This window comes from Chiloscyllium plagiosum, unplaced genomic scaffold, assembly GCF_037043375.1.
Source record: "Chiloscyllium plagiosum isolate Xiang-an unplaced genomic scaffold, Cpla_swu_hap1 HiC_scaffold_30, whole genome shotgun sequence".
NCBI lineage: Eukaryota > Metazoa > Chordata > Chondrichthyes > Orectolobiformes > Hemiscylliidae > Chiloscyllium > Chiloscyllium plagiosum.
The window spans coordinates 856,892-876,206 of record NW_028270168.1 but is presented as its reverse complement, the minus strand read 5'-3'; the positions used below and the strand labels follow the sequence as shown (position 1 = coordinate 876,206).

At 46.7% G+C, this 19,315-nt stretch overlaps 2 protein-coding genes across 9 annotated transcripts in view; one reads left to right on the top strand and one right to left on the bottom strand.

Annotated features, from left to right (window-relative positions):
• The window catches only part of sync (syncoilin, intermediate filament protein), a 72,515-nt gene that overhangs the window by 30,792 nt on the left and 22,408 nt on the right, over positions 1-19,315 (top strand). For 2 of the 4 annotated variants that reach the window (XM_043719669.2, XM_087976652.1), the window contains exon 3: positions 15,030-15,154. In XM_043719669.2, the coding sequence (XP_043575604.1) occupies positions 15,030-15,154 (125 nt within the window). Of the gene's footprint in view, positions 1-1,633; positions 2,047-15,029; positions 15,159-19,315 lie in introns of those variants that run through there. The other 2 variants (XR_006315942.2, XM_043719670.2) reach the window with 2 other exon arrangements.
• The window catches only part of LOC122564570 (histone-binding protein RBBP4), an 86,020-nt gene continuing 83,066 nt past the window's right edge, over positions 16,362-19,315 (bottom strand). For all 5 annotated transcript variants that reach the window (XM_087976648.1, XM_043719663.2, XM_087976647.1 and 2 more), the window contains one exon: positions 16,362-17,344. In XM_087976648.1, coding sequence (XP_087832774.1) covers positions 17,283-17,344 — 62 coding nt within the window. In that variant the 3' untranslated portion in view covers positions 16,362-17,282. The remainder of the gene's footprint in view (positions 17,345-19,315) is intronic.

Sequence of the window (19,315 nt, the reverse complement as noted above, 5' to 3'; positions counted from 1 at the left end):
ATATGAGCAATCTGTACCCTGCTCACAAGCAGGTCAATTTGCTGCTACCATTCCCTTTCCTGGTAGGGATCTACAACACAATCTGCTTTGCCTGATGTGGGACAGAGAAATTGCTTAGTAATCAGAGAACAGGATCTTGTCTTAACAAGGTGGAGTTTATTGTAGGATAGCAAAAAAAAAGTACATTAATATGAGAAATCATGACAGAGACAATGAGAGACCCAAGTGGTCAGCCTTATTCCTGCTCTCTCCATGCACACTTATGAGATCATCATAGTTGGTGATATTAAAGCCACTCTTTGACATTAACTTTTTCAGACCCTTATATAACAGGGAAATCAAGAGCAAGCCTGCAGAATTTCAAAAGAAGGAGACTCCAATTTAAAACAGAGATGAAAAAGAATCTGTTCTCTCAGAGAGTTGTTAGATTGTGGAATTCTCTTCATAAAGAGCAGCACAGGCAGGGTCATCCAATATTATCAGTGGTGAAGTAAATGGTTTTTGACATCCAAGGAAGTCAAAAGTTACGTGGTATTTGAGATCTGCGGGGTGGGGTGAGGATTGCTGGCCGCATGGTGCACAGGATGGTGGAGACGAGAGCATCACTTTCTGGAATGCTAGAGCAGGCTCAAAGAGCTCATTGACCTAATTGTGTCCCCATTGTTTATGTTTTGAGATTAGAAAACTTCCAAGTTCACATTCAGGTCTATGTTGATTAATATTTGTCATCCTTGTTGAGCTTAGAGTTCCTCACGGAGGGAGAAGCAAACAACAGAAGTGCAGACCTCCCACTCTTGTTGGCTATTGCATGATCCCAGCCAGGAACTGGCATGTTGAATATCAGACGAGAACAGGAGTAGGTTCAACCCATACTGCAAAACAGCTTCCTTCAGCCTAGGAAAGCAGTCACTTTGACCAGATCCTGAAACCTCACTATTATCCTTGGATCTTCCTGACTGACTGTGAGTGAGGTATTGGCCTCAGCCTGAGGAGTGACCTTCAAGGAAGGGAGTATGAGGAATGAGCAAGACTTCTTATAGAAAATAGGCAGACACCAATGAAACCAATCTCTACATAAAACCTTGAATTTATTTCACTTGTTAAATGATGGTTAATGATTATACAAAGATGTCCTTGTATTTACAGAAATAAGCCACAAGATGGAGCTTGTGCCACTTCAAACAAGCTTTTAACCTCAAACTCAATTTTAACCCAAAAGGTGGGAGGGGTTTATGGACAGTGTTGGTGTTGATGACGGGAGGATGATGGGGATGTGGGAGGGGGTTGTGATGGCGCTGTAAGTGGGGACTGGAGTTGGTGATGGTGAGGATGGTATAGTGGATGGTATAGTGGGGAATAGTGGCAGAAGGGGTTCAGGATGGTAGTGGTGGAGATAGTGAGGGTGTTGAGGGAGCAGGATGGGCTGTTTGGGAGGTAAATTCTTTAAAATTCTTCTTCAAATCTTTTTATTTATGGTTTGAGCTGAGGCCGGAAGGAGAGAAGTGACCAATCAGCTCCAAGGAGGAGACTTGCATATTCAAAATGATAATGAGACAATGAGCTTCATTTGTACAGAACCAAATAACTTACATTACCGAAGAATTGATGATTTTTATTATTATTCTGATTTTAGAATATCACTGTTGACTGAAGATTGGGAATTCTGACAGCTGCCCAAAGGAGGGGGCCTAGTGGATTGAGCTGGTCAATGGCTTCCCTCCATTTTCCTGAATCCAGAGAACCTCTGGGCTTGAGGAAACTGCCAAAGTACCTTGTCACCCATCTCCATAAGACTCAAATCCACCATCCTGCGTCAAAGCACCTTCCTGACCAACCCCGGGATCCAAATGGATTGCCCATCAACCAACATCCCGTCCCTTGCAGTTGACCTGAACTGTGCAGTCATCCATAGCTTTTATTGTTGATTCTTTCACTGTGTGGGAATCACTGACAATATATTCATTGACCATCTCTGATGTCCTTGAACTGAGTGTCTCACTCGGCCATATCACTGTCAATCTAGAGCCACATGTAGGCCAGACCAGGTAAGCACAGCTACAAATCATTTGGATTTTGGTAATTAATAGTTTCATAGACACTATTACTGAGAATAAAGGCAAAATACTGTGGATACTGGAAATCTGAAACCAACACAGAATGCTGGAGAAACTCAGCTGGTGCAACAGTATCTGTGGAGCAAAAAACAAAGTTAACATTTTGAGTCTGGTATGACTGTTCTTCACAACATAATATCTTACAAAGCTTGATAAGTGCGGTGAGGAGGTGAATGGCTTCATTCTGAACACAATGCCAAGACAGGTTGAGTGTGTAAAATACCCAAGAATGACATCACAGGAAATGTCTGGGTTCATTGATGAGAAATTGTTGTCAGGGTATGAGGTCAAATTGCTTAAAGCTAAACATTTATAACAAAGAAGCAACTACTTGGATTTCGGAAAGGAACACTAACAAAAGGGACGTAAAAATTAAATTAAATCAAGTCAAAGTAAAATAAAATCATGAAATAAAATGGAAGGAAATGAGAGTTAAGCCATGGCAAGTAGAATTAACTTACTGGTAGGTTTTTACAGGAAATTTACTTTTATTCTAAGTGTAACTAATATTTCTCAGTGTTACTGCAACAGCAAGTCAGTGGAGTGTACACTGTGCAGTGTGTGAAGTCATGGATGCACCACGTGTCCCAGACAAACATCTGCAGGAACAGTCACCTACTGCATAAGCTTGAGAAGTGGCATATCCAGGAGACAGACAATTATGTCACACCATAGATTAGAATCTTAGAGGCAGAGAGAAAATGGGGTGTCTATCATGCTTGCTAATTCCATTTTGGAAACTGGTAAGAGTGATGGTTCATCAAGGAGAGCAGCCATAGGCAAATTCATGGCTCCAAGGGCATTTCACTTACACAGTAGGTGAGAAAGGGTTAGGGATCAGAGAGACATTGAAGGCAATGTGAAAACACAACTCCAAGATGGTGTGCTGACTCCCTGTTTCCAGGGCCAAGGGTGTCACAAAGTGGCCGCAAGAGATCCTGCTAAGGGAGTGATCCACATTGGTGCCAACGTCAGCAGCAAGAGGGATAAGCAGACTTCAGGGGAACAGGATGGAAATTAAAAAGCAGGATCCCATGGCAGGACAGGTATCCACCTATTTCGAATAACGTGCTTTTCGCCCTTCTGTCTTCCAGAGAACCCTCTGCTGTACCATTCCATTGCTCGAAACCTACCCCCCACCCCCCCACCCCGCACCAAACACAATAAAGACAGGGGCCCCTTGTCCTCACCTACCAACTCACCAGTCTCTGCATCCAACGCATCATCCCGAAACACTTCTGCCAACTCCAACTAGACCCCACTACCAAGAACATCTTCCCTTCCCTACCTCTCTCTGCTTTCCACAAGAACCGTTCCCATCGACAGTCCTTGGTTAGCGCCACTCTCCCCATCAAGCCTCCAGATACCTTCCTCTGCAACCGGAAAAGATGCAAAACCTGCTGGTACCCCACCCCACCTCAACTCCATCCAGGGCCCCAAACAGTCCTTCTAGGTGAGACAGAGGTTCACCTGCCTCTTCTCCAATCTAATTTACTGTATCCAGTGCTCCCGATGTGATCTTCTCTACATCAGGGAGACCAAACTCAGTAAACTCAGGGAACATATTCTGGATCAGTGGTGCTGGAAGAGCACAGCAATTCAGTCAGCATCCGAGGACAGGCAAAATCGACGTTTCGGGCAAATGCCCTTCATCAGGAATAAAGGCAGAGAGCCTGAAGCGTGGAGAGATAAGCTAGAGGAGGGTGGGGGTGGGGATAGAGTAGCATAGAGTACAATAGGTCAGTAGGGAAGGAGATGAAGGTGATAGGTCAGGGAGGAGAGGGTGGAGTGGATAGGTGGAAAAGGAGCTGGGCAGGTCGGACAAGTCCAGACAAGTCAGGGGATCGTGTTGCTGGAGGTTAGAAACTAGGATGAGGTGGGGGAAGGGGAAATGAGGAAACTGTTGAAATCCACATTGATGCCCTGGGGTTGAAGTGTTCCAACGCGGAAGATGAGGCGTTCTTCTTCCATGCGTCTGGTGGTGAGGGAGCGGCGGTGAAGGAGGCCCAGCACCTCCATATCCTCGGCAGAGTGGGAGGGGGAGTTGAAATGTTGAGGCCCGGGGCGATTTGGTTGATTGGTGCGGGTGTCTCGGCGATGTTCCCTAAAGCGCTCTGTTAGGAGGCGCCCAGTCTCCCCAATGTAGAGGAGACCGCATCGGGAGCAACGGATACAATAAATGATATTAGTGGATCAGCAGGTAAAACTTTGATGGATGTGGAAGGCTCCTTTAGGGCCTTGGATGGAGGTGAGGGAGGAGGTGTGGGTGCAGGTTTTACAGTTCCTGCGGTGGCAGGGAAAAGTGCCAGGATGGGAGGGTGGGTCGTAGGGGGGCGTGGACCTGACCAGGTAGTCACGGAGGGAACGGTCTTTGCGGAAGGCGGAGAGGGGTGGGGAGGGAAATATATCCCTGATGGTGGGGTCTGTTTGGAGGTGGCGGAAATGTCGGCGGATGATTTGGTTTATGCGAAGGTTGGTAGGGTGGAAGGTGAGCACCAGGGGCGTTCTGTCCTTGTTGCGGTTGGAGGGGTTGGGTCTGAGGGCGGAGGTGCGGGATGTGGACGAGATGCGTTGGAGGGCATCTTTAACCTCGTGGGAAGGGAAATTGCGGTCTCTAAAGAAGGAGGCCATCTGGTGTGTTCTATGGTGGAACTGCTCCTCCTGGGAGCAGATACGGCGGAGGCGGAGGAATTGGGAATACGGGATGGCATTTTTGCAAGAGGTAGGGTGGGAAGAGGTGTAATCCAGGTAGCTGTGGGAGTCGGTGGGTTTGTAGAAAATGTCAGTGTCAAGTCGGTCGTCACTGATGGAGATGGAGAGGTCCAGGAAGGGGAGGGAGGTGTCAGAGATGGTCCAGGTAAATTTAAGGTCAGGGTGGAATGTGTTGGTGAAGTTGATGAATTGCTCAACCTCCTCGCGGGAGCACGAGGTGGCGCCAATGCAGTCATCAATGTAGCAAAGGAAGAGGTGGGGAGTGGTGCCGGTGTAATTATGGAAGATCAACTGCTCTACATAGCCAACAAAGAGACAGGCATAGCTGGGGCCCATACGTGTGCCCATGGCTACCCCTTTGGTCTGGAGGAAGTGGGAGGATTCAAAGGAGAAATTGTTAAGGGTGAGGACCAGTTCGGCCAATCGAATGAGAGTGTCGGTGGAAGGGTACTGTTGGGAACGTCTGGAGAGGAAAAAACGGAGGGCTTGGAGGCTCTGGTCATGGGGGATGGAGGTGTAGAGGGATTGGATATCCATGGTGAAGATGAGGCGTTGGGGGCCGAGGAAACGGAAGTCTTGGAGGAGGTGGAGGGCGTGGGTGGTGTCTCGAACGTATGTGGGGAGTTCCTGGACTAGGGGGGATAGGACAGTGTCGAGGTAGGTAGAGATGAGTTCAGTGGGGCAGGAGCATGCTGAGACAATGGGTCGGCCAGGGTGGTCAGGCTTGTGGATCTTGGGAAGAGGTAGAACTGGGCAGTGCGGGGTTCCCGGACTATGAGGTTGGACGCTGTGGGTGGGAGATCTCCTGAGGTGATGAGGTTCTGTATGGTCTGGGAGATGATGGTTTGGTGATGGGGGGTGGGGTCATGGTCAAGGGGGCGGTAGGAAGAGATGTCCTCGAGTTGGCGTTTGGCTTTCAGCGATGTAGAGGATTAATGCGCCAGACTACCACTGCGCCTCCTTTTTCCGCTGGCTTGATGGTGAGGTCAGGATTGGAGCAGAGGGATTGGAGGGCTGCGCGTTGTGAGGATGAGAGGTTGGAGTGGGTCGACAGGTTGAGGCGATTAATGTCCCGGTGGCAGTTGGAAATGAAGAGGTCGAGGGCAGGTAATAGGCCAGCGCGGGGTGTCCAGGTGGATGCAGTGTGTTGGAGGTGGGCGAAGGGGTCCTCGTAAGGTGGGCGGGAGTCCTGATTATGAAAGTAAGCTCGGAGGCGGAGGCGACGGAAGAATTGTTCGATGTCACGGCGTGTAATAAATTCATTGATGCGTGGACGGAGGGGGACGAAGGTGAGTCCTTTGCTGAGGACTGATCGTTCGTCCTCAGTGAGGGGGAGGTCTGGAGGGATGGTGAAAACTCGGCAGGGCTGGGAGCTGGGAGCTGGTATGGGTGTAGAGCTGGGAGTGGGGTCGGAGCCAGTACCTGGAGTGGGTGTGATGGTGGGGGGAATGGGGGTAGAGTCATGAGCAGGGGTAGTGTTCCCCTCGGGGTTCTGGGGGGTGGGGATAGTGACAGTGGGGGGCGTGTCAGCAGAATGCAGGTGAGTGGCGCTGGTGGGGGCGGAAGTGGTGGCAGACACGGCAGTAGGGGTGGCAGAAGTCACTGAGCGTGTGGCATCGGCGATGATGTGAGGGCCGGAAGTGGCTGTGGGAGTGGCCATGATGGGGGCAGAAGTGACATCATCAATCAGCGTGGGGGTGGTAGCTGCATCAGCCGCATGGCTAATGGTGTTTCCGAGGCCAGGGGAATCTTCTGGAATGTTCGAGGAGCGCTGGTTATGGAGGTGGGTAGATAAAAGTTTGTTGTACTTACAGTTTTTGATGTTTGAGATGGAGTTGAAATACTGTTTGTTGAGAGTATGGATTCTCCTGAGGATGTAGCACAGAGTGGGTCCTTTGCAATTCTGAGAGAGTGTGGCCCTCAGCTGAGGCAGGGCAGACTGTAGAGAGGTTAGGTACTGGCGCATTGCTGCAAGCATGGAGCGGAGGATCTTGATGGAGAACCGTTGCTGGTGTTTTTGAATCTGTAGTCTGTACTGTTTGTCCTGTTCGGGTCCGAACTCTGCTGGTTTAAAGGTGATCCGGAGTCCGTGTGGGATGAGTTGGTTACGGAGACAGGCACTGAGGAAGCAAATGTGGCTGTGATAGCGAGTTTGTTTCAGGACATGGTTGAAGAGCTTCAGGGCTGAGGAAATGACCTGGGAGTTGCAGTGGAAGAGAGACTCCCTGAGATTCTTGTAGAGAGAGGAGGAAAACTTCTTCAAGGCAGGCATCCTTGCAAGAGGATTCGCAGTAGGGTTAAAATCAACGAGGTAAAAACAATAACTGCAGATGCTGGAAACCAGATTCTGGATCAGTGGTGCTGGAAGAGCACAGCAATTCAGGCAGCATCCGAGGACAGGCAAAATCGACGTTTCGGGCAAAAGCCCTTCATCAGGAATAAAGGCAGAGAGCCTGAAGCGTGGAGAGATAAGCTAGAGGAGGGTGGGGGTGGGGATAGAGTAGCATAGAGTACAATAGGTCAGTAGGGAAGGAGATGAAGGTGATAGGTCAGGGAGGAGAGGGTGGAGTGTATAGGTGGAAAAGGAGCTGGGCAGGTCGGACAAGTCCAGACAAGTCAGGGGATCGTGTTGCTGGAGGTTAGAAACTAGGATGAGGTGGGGGAAGGGGAAATGAGGAAACTGTTGAAATCCACATTGATGCCCTGGGGTTGAAGTGTTCCGAGGCGGAAGACGAGGCATTCTTCTTCCATGCGTCTGGTGGTGAGGGAGCGGCGATGAAGGAGGCCCAGCACCTCCATATCCTCGGCAGAGTGGGAGGGGGAGTTGAAATGTTGAGCCACGGGGCGATTTGGTTGATTGATGCGGGTGTCTCGGAGATGTTCCCTAAAGCGCTCTGCTAGGAGGCACCCAGTTACCTCAGGGAACATATTGCCAAGCATCTGAGCTGACCTGATCTCCCATTTTAATTCCCCTTCCCACTCTCTTTCTGACATGACCATCCTTGGCCTCTTCCATTGTTACAATGAATCAAACCGCAAATTGGAGGAATAACACCTCATCATCCATTTGGGCAGCTTACAGCCCAGAGAATTCAACATTGAGTTCTCTAATTGCAAATAGCCTCCCTTCCCTTCCCAAACTCCCTTCCCATCTCCTCTCCCTCCCCTTCCCCTCCATTTTTCTCATCCACCTCCCAGATTCATCCCTCTCATTGACTAACCAGGTCATACCCTCTTCCTGTTTCCACCTGTCCCCACCTCACCACCCTGCCCCCCCACCCCCTTTATCTGCAGCTCCCCCTACACCCACCCCCAGTCCTGAAGAAGGGTTAAAGCTGAAATGTCGACTTCTCCACCTCCTGATGCTGCCTGGCTTGCCGTGTTCTTCCAGCCTCCTACTTATCTACCTAAGATACTAAGACCAGCAACCTTAGGATTACTCCAGGTGCCATGTGCTTGTGAGTATAAAAACAGGAGGATTCATCAATTGAACATGTGGCTGGAGAGCTGGTGCAGAAGGGAGGGCATCAGATTTCTGAGGCATTATAACGAGTTCTGGGACAATTGGGATCTATAATCCATCCAGTCTGTACATCTTAACAGGACTGGAACTGATGTCCTCGCATCAGATTTATTCATTCTGTTAGGGTGCATCTAATCTAGTGTGTCAGGGGAACGGGAACTTGAGAGCAAGCCAAACTGGAAAACAATCAAATTAGTAATAGGAAGTAGAAAAGTGATAGGGAGAATAGAAGACAGGAAAAACAAAGCCAAGTGGAGTGTCTGCTTTGATTACAGAATGATGTTAAACAGACCAAGTGAAGGGCATTCTAACAGAATGTATGCAGCATTCACAATAAGGTCAATGATCTAAAGGCACAAATAGAGAGACATGGGTATGACAAGAGAGTGTGGTGCTGGAAAAGCACAGCAGGTCAGGCAGCATCCGAGGAGCAGGAGAATTGACGTTTCCGGCATAAGCCCTTCATCAGGAATGAGGCTTGTGTGCTGGGGCTGAGAGATAAATGGGAGGGGGTGGGGACTTCCTATCTCCCCGGTGTAGAGGAGACCACACCGGGTGCAACGGATGCAGTAGGTGACATTGGTAGACGTGTGGATAAATTTCTGATGGATGTGGAAGGAAGAGGAGACAGGACGTCTTCTTGCAGATCATTTCCACCCCGACCCACATGATTCATTCCTGATATAGGGCTTACGCTCGGAATGTCAGTTTTCCTGCTCCTCAGATTTGCCTGACCTGCTGTGCTTTTCCAGCACTATGCTCGTGACTCTGATCTCCAGCATCTGCAGTCCTCACTTTCTCCTAGACATGGGTATGATCTAATTACCATTATAAAAACATGGCAGCATGGTGACCAGGGCTGGAACTGAATATTCAAGGTTATTCAAAGTTTTGAAAGGACAATAGACAATAGGTGCAGGAGTAGGCCATTCTGCCCTTCGAGCCTGCACCACCATTCAATATGATCATGGCTGATCATCCTTAATCAGTATCCTGTTCCTGCCTTATCTCCATAACCCTTGATTCCACTATCCTTGAGAGCTCTATCCAACTCTTTTTTAAATGAATCCAGGGACTGGGCCTCCACTGCCCTCTGGGGCAGAGCATTCCACACAGCCACCACTCTTTGGGTGAAGAAGTTTCTCCTTATCTCTGTCCTAAATGGTCTACCCCGTATTTTTAAGCTGTGTCCTCTGGTTCGGCACTCACCCATCAGCGGAAACATGTTTCCTGCCTCCAGAGTGTCCAATCCTTTAATAATCTTATATGTCTCAATCAGATCCCCTTTCAGTCTTCTAAACTCAAGGGTATACAAGCCCAGTCGCCCCAGTCTTTCAGCGTAAGGTAGTCCCGCCATTCCAGGAATTGACCTCGTGAACCTATGCTGCACTCCCTCAATAGCCAGAATGTCTTTCCTCAAATTTGGAGACTACAACTGCACACAATACTCCAGGTGTGGTCTCACCAGGGCCCTGTACAGCTGCAGAAGAACCTCTTTGCTTCTATACTCAATCCCTCTTGTTATGAAGGCCAGCATGCTATTAGCCTTCTTCACTACCTGCTGTATCTGCATGCTTACCTTCATTGACTGGTGTACAAAAACACCCAGATCTCTTTGTACTGCCCCTTTACCTAAATTGATTCCATTTAGGCAGTAATCTGCCTTCCTGTTCTTGCCACCAAAGTGGATAACCATACATTTATCCACATTAAACTACATCTGCCATGCATCTGACCATTCACCTAACCTGTCCAGGTCACCCTGTAATCTCCTAACATCCTCCTCACATTTCACCCTGCCACCCAGCTTAGTATCATTAGCAAATTTGCTAATGTTATTACTAAGACCATCTTCTATATCATTAATATATATTGTAAAAAGCTGCGGTCCCAGCACTGATCCCTGCGGTACCCCACTGGTCACTACCTGCCATTCCGAAATGGAGCCGTTTAGCACTACTCTTTGTTTCCTGTCAGCCAATCCAAGTTTCAATCCAAGTTAGTACTTTGCCCCCAATACCATGCGCCCTAATTTTGCTCACTAACCTCCTATATGGGACTTTATCAAAAGCTTTCTGAAAGTCCAGGTACACTACATCTACTGGATCTCCCTTGTCCATCTTCAGAGTTACATGCTCAAAATATTCCAGAAGATTAGTCAAGCATGATTTCCCCTTCAATAAATCCATGTTGACTCTGACCTATCCTGTGACTACTATCCAGATGTGTCTTAATTTCATCCTTTATAATAGACTCCAGCATCTTTTCCACCACTGAGGTCAGATTAACTGGTCTATAATTTCCTGCTTTCTCTCTCCCACCTTTCTTAAAAAGTGGTACAACATTAGCCACCCTCCAATCCGCAGGAACTGATCCCAAATCTATCGAACTCTGGAAAATAATCACCAATGCATCCACGATTTCTCGAGCCACCTCCTTCAGTACCCTGGGATGTAGACCATCAGGCCCCGGGGACTTATCAACCTTCAGACCTAACAGTCTCTCCAACACCAATTCCTTCAGTTCAGGTCCTTCAGCCACTGTTACCTCAGGGAGATTGCTTGTTTCTTCCCCAGTGAACACAGATCTGAAGTACCAATTCAATTCTTCTGCCATTTCTTTGTTCCTAGTAATATATTCCCCTGTTTCTGTCTTCAAGGGCCCAATTTTAGTCTTAACCATTTTTTTGCCTTTCACATACCTAAAAAAGCTTTTACTATCTTCCTTTACATTTTTGGCCAGTTTACCTTTGTACCTCATTTTTTCTCTGCGTATTTCCTTCTTAGTAATCCGCTATTGTTCTTTAAAAGCTTCCCAATCCTCCGTTTTCCCACTTATCTTTGCTATGTTATACTTTTTCTCTTTTAACTTGATATATTTCTTTACTTCCCTCGTCAGTCACGGCCACCCATGCCTCCTCCTAGGATCTTTCTTCCTTTTTGGAATGAACTGATCCTGCATCTTCTGCATTATACACAGAAATATCTGCCATTGTTCCTCCACTATCATCCCTGCTAAGGTATTGCACCATTGAACTTTGGCCAGCTCCTCCCTCATAGCTCCATAGTTCCCTTTATTCAACAGAAATATTGTCACTTCCGATTGTACCCTCTCCCTCTCAAATTGCAGATTGAAGCTTATTGTATTATGGTCACTACTTCCCAATGGCTCCTTCACTTCGAGGTCCCTGATCAATTCTGGTTCGTTGCACAATACAAGATCCAGAATTGCCTTCTTCCTGGTAGGCTCCAGCACCAGCTGTTCTAAGAATCCACCTCGGAGGCACTCCACAAAGTCTCTTTCTTGAGGTCCAATACCATCCTGATTCTCCCAGTCTACCTGCATGTTGAAATCCCCCATAACAACTGTGGTATCATCTTTGCGACAGGCCAATTTCAGCTCCTGATTCAACTTACATCCGACATCCAGACTACTGTTTGGGGGCCTGTAGATAACTCCCAAGAGGGTCTTTTTACCCTTAGAATTTCTCAACTCTATGCATACTGACTCTACATCCCCTGATTCTAGGTCCCCCCGCGAAAGGGACAGGATATCATCCCTTACCAACATGGCCACCCCACCTCCTCTGCCCGTCAGTCTGTCCTTACGATAGCACGTGTAGCCTTGAATATTTATTTCAAGGCCCTGTCCACTTGAAGCCACGTCTCAGTTATCCCCACAATATCGTATCTGCCAATATCCGAAAGAGCCTCAAGCTCATCCATTTTATTTCTAATGCTTCGTGCATTCATATATATTTTTAATTTGTTACTGCCCTCACCCTTCCCATCAACTCCTATTTCACTCAACCTTACAGCATGATCCCTTTTTGAGTTTTCTGCTTCATTGATACAGTTGTCTTTTTTGACTTCCCTTGTTCTAACTTTCCCTTCAATTTCCTTTTTAAACATCCAGTATGTCCCCTCCTCCCCGCTACTTAGTTTAAACGTAGCTGTGCTGCAGTAGCAAACCTGCCTGCTCGAATGCTGGTCCCTAACCTATTAAGGTGCAAACCGTCTCTCTTGTATAATTTATGCTTACCACAAAACATACCCCAGTGATCCAAGAATTTAAATCCTTGCTTCCTGCACCAGTTCCCCAGCCACACGTTCCAGTCCATTATCTCCCTGTTTCTGGCCTCACCAGCCCGAGGAACTGGAAGCAAACCAGAGATAACCACCTTGAACGTCCTGCTTTTCAGCCTTCTTCCTAGTTCTCCAAAGTCCCGCTGTAGTATGATCCTCCTCTTCTTCCCGACATCATTTGTGCCGACACGTACCACCACCTCTGGCTCTTCACCTTCGTCCTTGAGGATTTCCTGCACTCTGTCTGTGATGTCTTTAATCCTGGCACCAGGAAGGCTACACACCATCCTTAAGTCCCACCTGCTGCCACAAAAACCCCGGTCAGTTCCTCTCACTATGGAGTCCCCTATCTGTGCGATGTCCGACTCTTCCCCTCTGTCTCCACGCCAATTTTTGATTGACAGACCTGGCCGCCTTGCAGACTGGCAGTGTCATCTGTCTCTACTGTTTCCAAAAGATTCAACTTGTTCCTGACAGGTATTTCCCCCGGAGTCTCTTGCACCTGTCTCCTCTCTGCCTTCCTCATCGTCTGCTCTCTTCTGGTATGGTCGGTGTAATAACCTCGCTGAAGGTCTTGTCCAGAAAGATCTCGTTCTCTCGGATGAGCCTAAGGTCCTCGAGTTCTTTCATCAGTGCTGCAATATGCTCTGTCAGTAGCGGAACGTGCACACACTTTCCACACTTATACGAGCCAGACATACTAGAGTCGTTGACCTCCCACATCAAGCATGCAGCACACTGAACCAGCATGGCAGTCATGTCTTCACCCTCTTCAACTGTGGCGTACTCACTTCACTCAACCTCCTTGTCAAAGAGTCCTGAGCTAAAGCCTCACTCTTCAATCCACAGGAACTTCCTTGGACCCTTTTTTTGGGGCAAGTCTGTGGACGTTTAATTTAGGTTAGAGGAGGCCCTACTTTGTAGGACCTGGGGTTTAGAACACACCCACTCAAATAACAATCACTTACCTTCCCGACCGGCTTTGCGCTCCGGCTTCACTTCTGCCCAGCTCCCGCCGCTCTCTGCTGCAAAAAGGAAGAGGTGGTGGAGTCAGACTGATAATGTAAGATGGGATCAGTACATTAGTAAAGGATCTTCAGGCAGGAGGCTATATGAAGTCTGTTTGGGTGGAACTTACTCTTGGAATAACTCCAAGGCCACTAAACAGTAGTGATAGAGGGAGATAAGATATTAATCAGGAGATGAGAAAGATTTGTAGCATATATAATGGTTATCATGGATGACTTCAATCTTCATATAGGTTGGGTAAACCATATGGGACTAGAAAACACATTAAAAAAATAGCTGTACATTAGCTATGAATGCAAAACTTGCGCCCACACTTCCCCCCTAACTTCCCTCCAAGGCCCCAAGGGATACTTCCATATCCGCCACAAATTCACCTTCACCTCCACACACATCATCTATTGCATCTGCTGCACCCGATGTGGCCTCCTCTATATTGGGGAGACAGGCCGCCTACTTGCGGAACGTTTCAGAGAACACCTCTGGGACACCCGGACCAACCAACCCAACCACCCCGTGGCTCAACACTTCAACTCCCCCTCCCACTCCACCAAGGACATGCAGGTCCTTGGACTCCTCCATCGCCAGACCATAGCAACACGACGGTTGGAGGAAGAGCGCCTCATCTTCCGCCTAGGAACCCTCCAACCACAAGGGATGAACTCAGATTTCTCCAGTTTCCTCATTTCCCCTCCCCCCACCTTGTCTCAGTCAAATCCCTCGAACTCAGCACCGCCTTCCTAACCTGCAATCTTCTTCCTGACCTCTCCGCCCCCACCCCACTCCGGCCTATCACCCTCACCTTGACCTCCTTCCACCTATCGCATTTCCAACGCCCCTCCCCAAGTCCCTCCTCCCTACCTTTTATCTTAGCCTGCTGGACACACTTTCCTCATTCCTGAAGAAGGGCTTATGCCCGAAACGTCGATTCTCCTGTTCCTTGGATGCTGCCTGACCTGCTGCGCTTTTCTAGCTCATTAGCTATGAATGGCCTTGCAAGAACTATTATATGGATTACAGCAATTGTACATTCTTTCAATGTGCAAAGACTCAATCACTGCAAAAATGGCACCAAAACCTAAATGGATGCAAGGAAGATGTTTCCCCTGGTTGGGGATTCTAATACCAGGGGTCAAATCTTAAATATAAGACATTTAGGACCAAGGTGAGTTTTGTTTTGACACAGAGGGTTGTGAATTTGTCCCAGAGGGCTGTAGAAGCTCAGTCCTTGAATATGTCTAAAAGTAAAGGTTAATAAATTTTTGATTATCAATGGTGTAAAGGGTCATGGAGATAATGTGAGTAAAAGGCTTTGAAGTGTTTGATCAGCCATGATCGTATTGAATGACAGAGCAGGCTCTATGGGCCTACCCCTGTTCCTATCGATCTAACTTTAAAGCAGCTCAATTTGTTTTACTATGCCAAAAGTAAGAATTTTCTGCACCTTTACTCTGGAGGTATTGTATACTTCTGTATTGTATATTTCTGCAGCATTATTGTTTTAAGATGTATGAGATTCCTGAAATGCTTTAAAGTGTCACATCCAATGGAGGTTTATGATTTTAACAGGAACAAAAAAGGCAACTGCAAGAAAAAGTCAGTCTCTTGAAAACTGAACTTGGTGTGCAGAAGCAAAAGAACAACAACATTAAACACTTGAAAGAGAGTCTCTCTGAGGAATTATTTGTTTACAAGTAAGTGCCAGATCTACATTTAAAACTAGCTGCAGTTTGAAAAACACAGCCAAGCAATGTTTTGAAAGGTTTTTGCCATGAAATAAAATAATTGAATATTTAAAAGTGTGTTTGATAGATTGTTGACTGAAAAGAGATTCAAAGGTTATAAGAAGTAGGCAGAAAAGTAGACTTGCTGCTATAATCAGTACAACCACATAATTATTATGGCAGAACAATCTCAAGGGACTGAATGGCCTCTTCCTACTCCTAATTCGTAGGTTTGTATGAAAAATAATTCATCTAGATGGTGCTTCCCAAAATTTATATTGGGAAAAAAGTATACAATTCCATTTTCACAAGAATGACATGAAGCAAGTGTCATTTTCTATCAGTAATGAGAGCCTAAACAATTAAAAAACAGCATTTTCTCATCCCATCTATTCTTAATTCCTTACCCAATTTATACAAATTAAGTTCATTATTTTCAATTCGTATTTTCTGAATTTACAAGAATATAGGTTACTATTATTAGGTCCACCAGGCAGTCAAAGCAAATCAAGCAAGTCGTGCAGGAGTCCCCTGGGGTCCCGCTCATAAGTCAGTTTTCCATATTGGAAGCTGATGATGGTTTTCAAGGGAATGCAGATAGAGCCAAGCTTCTGGCACAAACAGGCCAACTGTACAGAAAAGGAGGAATAAGAAAGCAGAAACAACAGTGGTAGGGGATTCATTGGTTAGGGGAAGAGACAAGTGTTTCTGTGGTGGCAGATGCAACTCCGGATCATAGAACACATTTATACCATAATTATTGATAGAATTAGGGATGAGGTCTTGCATCAACAACTTAGGGAGCTATGCAGTGAACTAAACGGTAGAACCATAAAGGTTGCAATCTCTGCCAATCCTGGTGCTATGTTTAAGCAAGTACAGAAATAGGAGAACAAGATAGGCGAATACCTGGCTCGAGCATTGGTGCAGGAGGGAAGGTTTTAAGTTCCGGGATCACTGGGACTGTTTCTGGGGAAGTTGGGACTTCGATCTGACTGCATGGTGATCAGGAGTAAGAACTGAATATCCAGGAGTATTCAGTACTTAGGAAGGACAGACAAAAAGAAAAAAGCAGTGGAGTTGCATTACTAATTAAAGAAGATATAAACACAATATTGAGGAAAGATATTAATGCTGACAATGTAAAAGCTAAAAATCACACAACACCAGGTTATAGTCCAACAGGTTTAATTGGAAGCACACTAGCTTTCGGAGCGTCGCTCCTTCATCAGGTGATAGTGGAGGGCTCAATCCTAACAGAATTTATAGCAAAAATTTACAGTGTGATGTAACTGAAATTATACATTGAAAAATTAATTGTCTGTTAAGCCTTTCACCTGTTAGAATACAGTGATAGTTTCACTTCTTTCATGTGTAAATCACAAAACCTTTTTTTAAAAAGTTGCATTCTCGGGTTAGCTGTTAATAATCGTGATAGCTAGACAATATGTTGAAGGTGTTAGCCCCCTGTGTTCTCTGTCTATGCCATGATGTTTAGATTGATTTTAATCTAAAAAGCGAGATAACAGAGTTTTACATGAATTCATGCAGTTTTTGAGCTCAGAGTTCTACATGAATGCATGCAGTTTTTGAGCAAAGTACAATGTAACCCTGAAAGTACAAATTCACCCCACAAAATATATGTGTGCATGTGGGTCTTTGTCTGTGTGTGTGTGTCTGTCTGGGTTGGGGGTTGTGAGTGTGAGAAAGTGTATGTTGTATGTAGTCAGTGCAGAATGTCTTAAGTCTGTGAGGGGGTGCATATGTGAGTGTGTGTAGGTGTCTGTGTGTGCATCTGTGTGTATGTGTGTCCGTGTGTATGTGTGAGTATGTGTGTGTGTGTGTAGGAGTATCTGTGTGTGTGTAGTGCAACGGTGGTCACCTGTAATGTGACATGAACCCGAAGTCCCGGTTGAGACCCTCCCTATGGGTACCGAACGTAGCTATCAGCCTCTGCCCGGCCACTTTTCTCTGCTGCGTGTCCCAAAGTCCACCTTGGAGGATGGTCACCCGAAGGTCCGAGGCTGAATGTCCTGGACCACTGAAGTGTTCTCCAACTGGGAGGGAACCCTCCTGTCTTTTGATTGTTGGTGCCCATTCATCCGTTGTCGTAGCCTTTGCTCGGTTTCCCCAATGTACCATGGCTCCGGGCATCCTTGCCTGCAACGTATAAGATAGACAATATTGGCTGAGTTATATGTGTAAATGCCATGTACAAGGTGGGAGGTGTCCCCACGCGTAATAGTGGTATCTATGTCCACACTCTGCCCGGCTCTCAGGACAACTCCATATAACCCTGTCACAGTGGGCGCTGCAAGATGTGTTGCAGGAAGTGCAAAACCTGTGCCCACCCCACTCCCCTCACTTCCATTCGAGGCCCCAAGGGATCCTTCCACATCTGTCAGAAATTCACCTGTACCTCTCCCAATGTCACCCATTGCACCCGATGTGGTCTCCTCTACAACGGGGAGACAGGACACCTCCTTGCGGATCATTTCAGAGAACATTTCTGGGACACCCGCACCCACCGATCCCACTGCCCTGTGGCTGAACACTTCAACTCCCCCTTCCACTCCATCAAGGACATGCAGGTCCTGGGCATCCTCCACCACCAAACCGTTACCACCCGACGCCTGGAGGAGGAATGCCTCATATTTAGCCTTGGGACCCTGCAACCACATGGCATAAATGTGGATTTCAACAGCTTCCTCATTTCCCCTCCCCCCACATTACCCCAGTTCCAAGCCTTCAACTCGGCACCGCCCTCCAGACCTGTCCATCGCTCTCCCCTCTGCCCTATCACCTTCTCTCTCACTTTCATCCACCTATAACTTTCTCAGCTATCTTCCCCCTAACCCCACCCCCCTCCCATTTATCTCTCAGCCACAAGACTCATTCCTGATGGAGGGCAATTCTCCTGCTCCTCGAATGCTGCCTGACCTGCTGTGCTTTTCCAGCACCACACACTCAACTCTGATCTCCAGTATCTGCAGTCTTCACTTTCTCCCAGATCTGAGTATTGGCAACAATTTAGAAGTCAGGAAAGGAGGACCAGTAGCCTGATTAAGTAGGGGAAAATAGAGTATGGAAATCCTTCGGGGAACCTAAGAACTGACTCTAAAAGTTTCTATAGGCTTGTAAAGTGAAAAAGACTGCTGAAAACTATTGTAGGTCCTTTCCAGTTAGAAACAGGGAACTTTTAATGGGGAACAAAGAAATGGCTGGGATGATGCTAGAGTCCATTATCAATGAGTTTAAAGCAGAGCATTTAGAAAACAATAGAATCAGATACGTTCTGCATGGATTTACAAAAGAGAAACCATACTTGACAAATCTACTGGAATTTCTTCAATTACGTAACTAGTAGAGTTGATCAAAGGGAGCCAATGGACATGTTTTATTTGGATTTTCATTAGGCTTTCAACAGACTCCCACACAAGAGATTAGTGTGTACAATTAAAGCACATGGGATGAAATAGCGTATTGAAATGGAGAGAAAATTATTTAGGAGACAGGAAACAAAGAGTAAGAATAAATAGGTGTTTTTCCAAATGGAAGGCAATGGCTAGGGGGTACCACAGGACCTGGGTGTCCTCATGCTACAGTCACTGAAAGTAAACACATAGCAGTAGGCACCAATATGTTGGCCTTCATAGCGAGAGAGTTTGAGTACAGGAACAGGGATGTCTTGCTACAATTGTACAGGACTTTGGTGAGACCTCACCTGAAATGTTGTGTGCAGTTCCTTATCTGAGGAAAGATGTTCTTGCTATAGAGGGAATGCAGCTAAGGTTTACTAAATTGATTCCTGGGATGCCTGGACTGAGGAGAGATTGAGTCAGTTATGATTGTATTCACCAGAATTTAGAAGAATCAGGGGGATCTCAAAAAATCCTATAAAGTTCTAACAGGACTTGACAAGGCAGATGCAGGAAGGATGCTCCTGATGGTGGGGGAGCCTGGACCAAGGATCATGGTTTAAGGATAAGAGGTAAACCTTTTAGGACTGATTTCAGGAGAAATCTCTTCATTCAAAGAGTGATGACCCTGTGGAATTCACTACCACAGAATGTGGCTGAGGCTAAAATGTTATATGTTTTCAAGGAGGGGATAGATACAGCTCTATTGGCT